This window comes from Apostichopus japonicus, chromosome 6 (genome assembly GCF_037975245.1).
Source record: "Apostichopus japonicus isolate 1M-3 chromosome 6, ASM3797524v1, whole genome shotgun sequence".
NCBI classification, from domain to species: Eukaryota; Metazoa; Echinodermata; class Holothuroidea; order Aspidochirotida; family Stichopodidae; genus Apostichopus; species Apostichopus japonicus.
Genome location: NC_092566.1, coordinates 15,113,807 through 15,123,856, shown reverse-complemented (window position 1 = coordinate 15,123,856; position 10,050 = coordinate 15,113,807). Strand labels below are relative to the sequence as shown.

Here is a 10,050-nt window from a genome sequence, read left to right as displayed (position 1 = left end):
TATTAGTTCTGAAGTTAGTTTTCTAGCTAATGTCTTGGTTAGTAGCGACGGTGTAAGCACTGCTAACTTCGAGTAAACCCTGGCTAGGGTTCGATACAGGTCGGAGGCGATAATACCTCCTGCTGTAGGTATGGTGCTTTTTGTGGCCCAGGATCCCGCGCCATGTCTCCCTTGTTTTTTTTTTGTCGTAAACGAACCCGGGAGGTTGCGAGGAGGGTCGGTTGGTCAGAGGTCGACCAGAAGCGTTCTATGTGGCGTGCGTGAATCCTTGCTTATGACCAGAGGGCCGAAACACTCTGCGACCGGTGTGCAGCCCATGTCCACTGAATACGTAGCCCAATGAGTTGCTCTTCTCTAAAAATGTACCTACGGAAGCTCACAGGTACCATCTTAATACTTAAAATATTTACGAAACCATTACTTAACTAGCGCCATCTCTTTTACTTCCTACACAATCAAAGGAAATCCTTTTTTCTTTTTTCTTTTTGCAGTCCTGATTGGTAATATTGTTGTGTTACCCAAACAGTTAAGAGTGCATATTGGTAATATGACGTTATTTTACGTACTTTTCATTAAGTTGGAATTCGCGAAACTGATAGAAAAGTATAATATTTTGTGTATGTTTCGTGGTTGGGAAGTCCCTCCTCAGTTTAATATCATGTTACAGTGACGTGCGTGTATGTTATTGCGCAGTATATATCGGTAAACGATAATTCCGATTGGTTTTGTTTCCACTGAACTGCATAAGCGCTGTATATTGTAACAAATATATGTACGATTTTTTTTTAATATTGGGAATGACAGTAAACTGGAGAAGGAATCGATTGCAAAGCCGTTTATAGGCTATATAGCCTTGTGGTTTTATTCTTTTCGATTCAACTTAACAAATATTACAATCTGGTGGGGAAGGGGATTCGTTATTCCTGACATGAAAGCACGTACAAGAATAATTTATTATTGCTATTCGTCAAGATTTCGTGATTTATAGAATGGTTGCTACGTGTGGTTTAACATGAGGGTCAGTTGGAGATGTATTTTCTCGCCATCTGGCATCTTTTGTACTGAATTTGGATTAAAACAAAAAAGAGTCAGTGCGAATAGCAGCAGGTTAAGTCAAACAGAGGAATGTTGCTTTCTATAAGAAGATTAGGATTATGGATTACGCCATCTGTGGACTTGTTCACATTTGAGAACGCAAGGTGGATCAGCGAGGAGCGATAGAGCATTACGTAGTCACGAAACTGGGTCACGATGAATGTATGTATGTATGTATGTATGTATTTTAGATCCTCCTGCAAGCAGGAACTCGTGAAGAAGCCTCATTGGATTATCAAAGCCGCAAGCTGACCTAAGTCAGTCTCTTAGATACATATTTAACGTCCATGATTATGAATTGTCAATTGTCAACAACTCTGCAACTGGACGACATACATTAATCTTGGAGTGACTCTAACTCGGGACCTTATGATGTAAAGGCACCGGCGTTAACCACTGAGCTAACACTCCACAATTTAGACTCCACAGTAAACTCCACAGTAATTAGAGGTGTCGTTTGACTTCAGCATAATTTAGATGTCTGTTCTTGCAACTTATAAGAGAGACACACCCATGATTATATCCTTAACAGTCTTTATGATAGAGATGCTTATAATACTGATGAACAACCCCCGCGCCAGATGTTATAATTGATTACATGATGACTTTATGTACACAATTAAGTTTGATAAGTCGTAGGCCGTCTACAATCACTGCAATCACTACAATTTTTGCATTTTGTTTTAGATTTTTAGGTTATAATACAGCTAGTGGCTATTTATGACATCACGCATTGACTCAATGGTAGCCTTCTTACATGACGTTTTCGACATATTTTCTGAGAAATATTTTAACAAAAATAGTTTCGTAGATATTATGATTTGGGTGTTGTTCGTCTAAGTGCACCCTGCGCTGTTTACATGCAGTTATCAGATTTAACAATCTGCAATATTTGGGTACGAAATGGGAGGTCGCAAAACGAACTTTCAGAAGAAAACAAAATTAGCATGCTTTTTTTTGTGGAGTCGTTACTGATAACGCTCAAATACATTTTTTGTTATTTATTTATTTATGTACACAGTAAGTATAACACGCCTTATCTACATTATTTACATAAGGCCTATCTGTACAGTGGTTCTGAAGGGAAAATCAGTAAAATACTTTTGTCAAGTTACGTGCAGCGATAGTCTTAGCCAAGCCGTTTGTAATACTCTTTTTCTCCCGTGCAAAATTTACATGCCTCAGAGTCCGTTTCTGCTTACCACGATTGTGCTTGCCCACTGTATCAGTCGAAAGCCGTGTCGGGGCGTTCTTTGGGCAGTACATCAAATAGATATGGGGAAAATAGCTTTGTGAAAAAGAAAGGTATACATACAAGGCTGTAGATACTAGGGTCTTAACAAGACTACGCGCAACGCAGATATTCGACAATTTTGCAATTTCGTCGAGATGCCATAATGTATAACCTGTCAACTCTCCAGATATCGAATTTTTGAATGATGCGTTGCCAAGTTACATGAGACGCGGCAAATACACAATTTTGCAATTTATAGTCAAGATGTAATGTCAGTGTTACTTGTCAAAAAATCATACTTTTGACGTGTTGTCAAGTTAAGCAATTCGACAAACTTGATAATTTTCGTCAAGTTGTAACGTTGTAAGTTGATAAATATAAATATGCAAATTTGTCGAAATGTAGTGTACAGTTATACTAACATATCTAAGTCTACAACTCGCCTGATCTTTACAGAACCACGATATGTATTGGCAACGACATTTTTCACCTACTAATTTGATATCAGTTCAGCAGCAAATATCCATAATATATCCATAAATATCCATAATATATCTAAGTCTACAACTCGCCTGATCATTTCAGAACCATCGTATGTATTGAAAACGACATTTTTCACCAACTATTTTGTTATCAGTTCAGCAGCAAATATCCATAATATATCCATAAATATCCATAATATATCTAAGTCTACAACTCGCCTGATCATTTCAGAACCATCGTATGTATTGACAACGACATTTTTCATCTATACTATTTTGATATCAGTTCAGCAGCAAATATCCATAATGTATTCAGGTGTGTCGACTATGCAATCCCGACACCACAATGTACAACATCCGGGTTTCTTTTCCTCGTACCTTGCTCTTAGTATAGACTCCGCACCAGTCGTTCCTCGTCTGGTCGGCACATCTGCTAACATATCAAATTCCCGATCAAATACACTCTTTTCCTCCAATGAAATTGTCGATCTACGTTTGACCGGAAGCGGTTGCCGAACGACTGCCTTTGTTGGCAGCGGTGGCGGGTAATTGAAACTGTTATGTCTCGATCGGCTCTCCTTGAACAAGACTTCTGTCAGGTATCTCAGTTCACTCTCACTTTTGGAGAGATGGTCACGTAAAATGACAGGCTTTGGAGGAACGGGGGGAATTTTCTCCAAAGGTGCAAAAAAATCACATGGGCTGCTGCAAGAGTTTGATATTGACAAAGGTATTCTTGGTGGAAGCGGTGGAGGTGCTGGCGAAGGGATGTACCTCCTCTTAGAAGGTACTGGCCTATCATTTGACTTTTCAGACGACACTACAATCGAAGGCGGAGATGAATATTTGCGCGGGCGAGGTGGCATATCAATATTTAGAGACCCCTTTCTGTTATAGGCCGCTTTATTCGCATATTGCAGCTTTCTCTGCATAACTGGAGTCTTGGCTCTTGTCTGAGCTACTGGTGAAGCCGATGAAGGGATAGAAGGTTTCACGGTTATTCCAGCGTGTCGGCAGTGAATATGACTGGATGCGTACTGCTTGTTTTTAACCTGAAACTGTATATTAAATTCGTAATTGGATTTTTCCTTTTGAGACTTATAGTAAGCTGTGTTGTCGTGTAAAGGTTGCGGAATTGGGGGTCTTTTCCTTATAAATCTGGTCTCCGATAACTTGGGGCTATCTTCAACTTGTTGAGGAGAAGAAATTTGGAAACTCGGCTGAACAAACTGTGGATGGTGGTGCTCGAAAGAACCGTGATCATACAGGACATCCATGCTCACTTTTGTTTCTTTCAGGTCTGTGAAGTTTGCAGCTAAAGTCCTCCTTCGCGTTCCCTGTAAAGGCAAGATACATAAAGTCAAAGATGATGTTGTCATTTCAATTCTGACAAATATTATTTATAGAAAACAAAACAATTATTGACGAATGATTTATGAAGGAGGGGTGCTGCCCTGGGGTCATTGAACTGACTCCTATATAGGGAGATCTTGGGGTCCTCCCACAGAAAACAAATTAAAGATGTAGACGTCACATGACTCATTCTGAGACACATTTAGACTATTAATTATTTCTATTATAACTCACCCTATAAGCAATAAATAAACTTGACGTGAGGTTGCCAAAAAAAAGGGGATATATACTACCGTAACAGTGGTCTAATTCTACCCATGCAGGCCTGAATGCAAAACATTATTTTTGCCCCGATTGACGACGAGGTGGGGCTTCCCCCCCCCCCATTCCTCCACCTCCCTTCGCACAAGCCACTGCCTAAAGATATAGAAAATTGTCAGCGAGTGTGTTAAGCAATCAATTTCAGGTACCGTATAACATCCTTATAATCTCAAAAATACAGCAATATAGGGGATGCCATGCCATCTATCGAACAAACTTGTCTTTTTCCTCGTTTACAGCTTTTCATCACCTCACCTCCGAAAACATATGGTTCTTTTGATGTTTTTGAAGTTCAGAGAGTGTTTGATGTTATAGAAGCTTATATTATACAACGGTATTCAGTTTCTGCTAACATTTTCCTCTTGAAAAATAAAACGTAATGGATAGATGGCGTCCTTTGTAAATGCATAAACCCTGATTCATGGAACTACCCCCCCCCCACCCCCAACCCGGTGAATGAAGATGCCATGTAGCAGCATATTGGATAGATGCCGTTTTTATTTTCTTGATGGTAGCACAATAGAATTTACTAGAATAAATACGTCATGACCTGTTTTTAGTATATGGTATTCCTTATTAGAGTACCTCACAACCTTAGCAAGCTACAAAACTCCCACATTACCACCCCACCCACCCCCACCCCCACCCCACCCTGCCACTTCCCGCCGATGACAATCATAGGCCCGATACTACACATGCCCTTTCATACATCCCGTCACTGCACACCCAACACACATTTACGGGTACAATGAATTGTTTGAATTTTAATTCAACACTTTTGTATTAGTTTATTGACAATTTCATTGTAATACGTATTTATATATATATATATACAAAATATACAATATTAGAAAACAACTGAAAAGGGAACTTTAAATATTACAGCATATTTGTAACTCACCACTAAACCCAGAAGAAAAGAGGAAAAAAAGGATCAAAGGGAAAAAAACTATGTCCTCCCCAGCGGGGAATCGAACCCCGGTCTTCCGCGTGACAGGCGGAGATACTCTCCACTATACTACTGAGGATTGCTGAACGATTGAGTGGCTAATTAATATATAGACAATATATCTCTCTGGTACACGTCGAACGATTCCCTTACAGGCTTTGATACTTATGATTGCTTGTTTTAGTTATAAGTGTTAACTGCTGAATACAAGAAAACAATTTGTTTTCACAATAAAGGGAATTTCAGCTCTCTCCATCAAGTCACACCAGATTAGTATTGCGCATGCGTGCTGTTCTGTTCTGTTGTTTGTTTGGTTACACGAAGCCGCTATTCAAACCATAGAAATTGAAGTAGTTCAATTTCTATGATTCCAACACAGTGTTTATGCAACTGACACTTGTGCACGATCCCGCGTAATGTATGTAGACTGATTACACGCAATTCGTGAAAATATTCCAACTTCATTTACGAACTGTAATGATTGTGAAGTGTCCTTTGTCGCTGATTTGTGTGTAATTTGTTTATCCCCCTATTTTTACTCACTTTCTTGTTTGTGTCTGCCAGGTTCGTAGACATACGTGTATGATTTGGGTCTAATTCGCTATGTTTCCATACGTATTGTATAATTATCTTATCTTCCTAGTCCTGCATGATGTAATGTATAGGTAGATGAGATATTGTACTTCACCCTACATCAGAAATGTGAGCAAGTGCATGTATGAATGAGTGTGTGACTGTGAGGGTGTGAGTGAGCAAAAAAATTGTGTGTCGCGAACTCCTAGACCAGGGTACCTACTTTATCCATCCACCGTCCACGAACCCCCTGTGGATGTCAGAGTTGTCAACGAACCCCCAACTTTTCGAGACACGATCTGAGTCATTATTATACTATAATACGCATAACAGTGCTTCGTAAAAGATCAAGTTCATAGTGTAATAATGTAATGAAAAATGCACGGTTCTACTATGGCAACATATGCGTATGGAACGCGAAAAGAGTTTATCGATAGGTACGACTTTTGTACATTACAACATTATATGATATATCAGATTTCAGTTCAACAAAAAGTACTCTATTTTTGACTTTCAGAAACGTCTCACGAACCGCCTGGAATGCACTCACGCACCTCCTGGGGGTTCATGCACCCCAGTTAGGGAACCCCTGTCCTAGACCGTAAGTCCGATCAAGTTCAAACTTGGTGGGTATGGTGCCTGACCATGGGGTGTTACTAAAACGAATGACAATTGCGATACACATAACGAATGACAATATGTTGTACACACTAAAAAATTGCGTTGACTAAAACGAATGACAGTAATGACAGCACAGACATTTGCTTCAACAGGATATCACAGTTCAGAATTCGTGGGTATCTAGATCTAGTAAAGTACGGACAAGATAAAAACGCACCTTAAAGTAAGCGAAATTGTAAGTCTGATTTTAAAAAGTAAATTTAACGTCATTTTTCCGAGAAACTAACAATACTATAATTTTGAAACGGCTTCAGTTATATCTTTCTATATATAAATCTACAGAGGTAAATAGCAAAGCACTCAAGCGCATTCTCACACAAAAACTTTCCCTGTGGTTTCTATCCGTAAATTACACCAAATCCCTGCAACCACGTAACATGCGATTTTCCTCAAACCTTTTTTTGCGCAGAAAACCAATAACCGCATTTACTCCACTCACCACTGTCCTTCGTTGTCATTCGTTGTCATTCGTTGACAGTCGATGTCATTCGCTGTCATTCGTAAATGATAATTAACCCTGTACAAAGTCAATTGTCATTCGGTCATTCGCTGTCATTCGTTTTAGTTTGTCCCCTGACCATGTAAACTCGTGCATGCATGATTGATGAAACCCCATTCATGCACACTATAACCAGCAATTTTCAGTAAATTGCCTCATGGGGTCGTGAAAAGGTCAACAAGTTTTTGAACACAATTGTCGACAGTGTGCAATATATCTCATCTCCAGTATACTGAATATAGAACATACATGTACTTGTAGGGATGATTTAGTATTCTCGGGTATAAATCAGAGCCGTATATTTAGGGATAGCGCCATCTCTTCATATACCGTTGTCGGTGGGTTGGTGGGGTAATGAGGGCGTACGTGGCCATCAATAATCTTAACAGCAATGACTTTTACGCTGCGTGGTGCTTCCCAAAAGCGGTACTATTTTAACACCACACAATCACAATCAGCGATGGAAACATGGTGGTAATTGGTGACGGTTCTAATTCTATACCCAGTGATTTGCGACCTTTGACCTGCAGGGTAGCTTTGATAATACGTTGCTATGTAAATATATTTTAAAACAATATGCTAGAAAGTCAGATAACTTGGTCACCCATGCATGCTCAACTTACAACAAGCAATCAGGTATATAATTATCCACACTGATTCAATTTTGTTACTTTAATTGTTAAATTTAATCGTCTATTTAAACAATTCTTAATTGCTAGGACTAATTTGGAGGAACAAAGGCTCTGTGGAATTAGTCTTGAAAAACTTCTCACAATGATTTAAACTTTCGGGTAGTAATGACGGAAGATTATAACTGATTTGATATAGCCTATGTTCGGGTAGTGCGGGGCTTAACTTCAGATACTTTATATACAAGGTGTCGAATCGACTTTTTGGCACAGTGTCAATCAGTTCTGTGGAGAAAAATGCATCTTGTCCTTTACATTTGAAAATTGCGTACCGTGGGTTTTAGTGTCCTCACAACCAAACATGGCACGTCTCCACAGCGTTGCTGGATGGTTCAGTTGTATCATTTGAATTATCAGAAACTGAATGCCCATACAGACATGGATTGTCTTGGAGATTGTTAAAAATGCCTGCTTAAATTAACCTTTGTAGACATAAACAAATATAAAATTATTCTGAAGGACTCGTCGGCCCCAGACCCTGCCGGATTTGTACGATATACACGCGCCACAATCCCCGCCCCCGCCCCCGCCCGCCCCTACCCATACCCCATCACTCCTTCCGATAGTTTCGAAAACTTGGTATACGCTTCTGCAATCCCAACACAATAATCCTCTTATTATAGGCCTATGAATTACTTACCCGTATCATTAAGAATCATTTATATTCAACTATTTATGAGGATCATTTCAGGTATTTAAGCCTTTAAATACGCTGTCAACTAACAGAGCCCTAATCATTATTCTCCTCTTCTACCCTTCCTCCACCCCGACTGAACTTACTCTGCTCCCCACCCCCCCCCCCCCTTCTCTCCCTCTCTCCTACGTTGCCTCTCCTCTCAAATTCACTCTGAATATCTCCACTCAAGTTAAAAAAATCACATTTGCCCTATACGGCAACATTTGACTCTCGTGCTATTTTGAAACAAGATATATAACAGAGGAAATTCATACAGGCAGCTACTGTACCGAAACAGTCAGGCAAGATGAAGCAAGCTAAACCCGCTGCTGTACTCAACTTCAATGGGACGAAATAAATGAAAAAGTCGACATTTGAGAAAACAAACCTGCTAAAACAAGCCGGTAGGCTACAATCACCTGATTCCTTCGTCCTGGATCTTTGCTTACTCAATGATCAATTTTCCTTGAAAAAAAAAATCCCTGTATATCTCAGTTACCTGTTAGTTTATTCCGATTGATAAATTGTACAGTCTATACATGTAAGCAATATATGTAAGCAACAATATATCTCTCCGGCTACTCGGTTGCAAATACTACCGTCGATCTGCAAAAAAACCCTTTCCCAACAGGAGAAGCCAGGTCGGTTTGGACTGAGTTGAGTCAGATACTATATAGAGAAAGCATACGTTTCTCGTATCATTATTATATGGCACGCCAAGTTTGTCATTACAAGCCATATTAGCTAATCAAGTTCATTTCCGCTAAGCTGTATCCCTCGGTTCCGGACTGAGAACCCCTTTACTTCAGTGACAGCTCGAAAAAAAACCTGCTCGTATAGTGAGTTTGGCATTTTACCCGGACGACTGGGAATTGAAGCACTATAGTCTGAACCTATTTCACCCACACTTTATATCCTCCTTGCGGTATATACACATCAGCGGTAACAGTGGGCAGTACATCCGTGGATACAGATTCCTTTCATATTATTGGCAGGAGAAAAACCCGTCCCCCTCCAAATTGGCCCACCCCCCCCCCCTCCTCTCTCCTTCTGGTTCTTCGCCGTCCTTTATTAAAACCTAAAAGCTTGGGTGTTTATTACTTTGTCGGTAATTTTGGCAGTACTAAAGGTCCATGTAAACGTCTATCTTCGATAATCATCTGTACATGATTGGCGCACATGGCAGAGCGCCCCCTCCTAGTCAGCCAATTACATCCCCACCCCACGCACTGACAATCTCCGTATGTCAAAATATCCATACAAGATGCGTCACACTAACAGTGAACTGTGTGTGACTAGAGGGGTTATTTATATACTGTGAAGCCTCGTGGAACATTAGGAAGGATGCATGTGCAGCAAATGATTATGTAAATTAGTTTTGTAGCTTCCACGTGACACACATTAGTTCCATGTGGTTGCATTGCGCAGACTGTAAGACGTCCATGATTTGAACGAATTGATCTTATGGTAGGTGTTGTATGTACGTTGACATTGTGGC

The 10,050-nt window shown here is 40.0% G+C and overlaps 1 protein-coding gene and 1 non-coding gene across 5 annotated transcripts; both read right to left on the bottom strand.

Moving 5' to 3' along the window:
• Nucleotides 1-2,124: 2,124 nt before the first annotated feature.
• Nucleotides 2,125-9,191, bottom strand: LOC139969250 (uncharacterized). 4 transcript variants are annotated; one of them, XM_071974167.1, is made up of 2 exons: nucleotides 8,941-9,191; nucleotides 2,125-4,148 (listed from the first exon to the last, which is right to left on the bottom strand). In XM_071974167.1, the coding sequence occupies exon 2, from the start codon at nucleotides 4,086-4,088 to the stop codon at nucleotides 3,099-3,101; it is 990 nt and encodes a 329-aa protein (XP_071830268.1). In that variant the 5' UTR covers nucleotides 4,089-4,148; nucleotides 8,941-9,191; the 3' UTR covers nucleotides 2,125-3,098. The 4 variants fall into 4 exon arrangements, with proteins under 4 accessions (XP_071830268.1, XP_071830269.1, XP_071830270.1 ...); XM_071974168.1 differs by having other exon boundaries at nucleotides 9,052-9,172; XM_071974169.1 differs by lacking the exon at nucleotides 8,941-9,191 and adding an exon at nucleotides 7,128-7,255.
• Trnad-guc (transfer RNA aspartic acid (anticodon GUC)) lies at nucleotides 5,442-5,513 on the bottom strand. Its single transcript has one exon. It is a non-coding gene; the product is annotated as a tRNA-Asp (tRNA).
• Nucleotides 9,192-10,050: the final 859 nt, after the last annotated feature.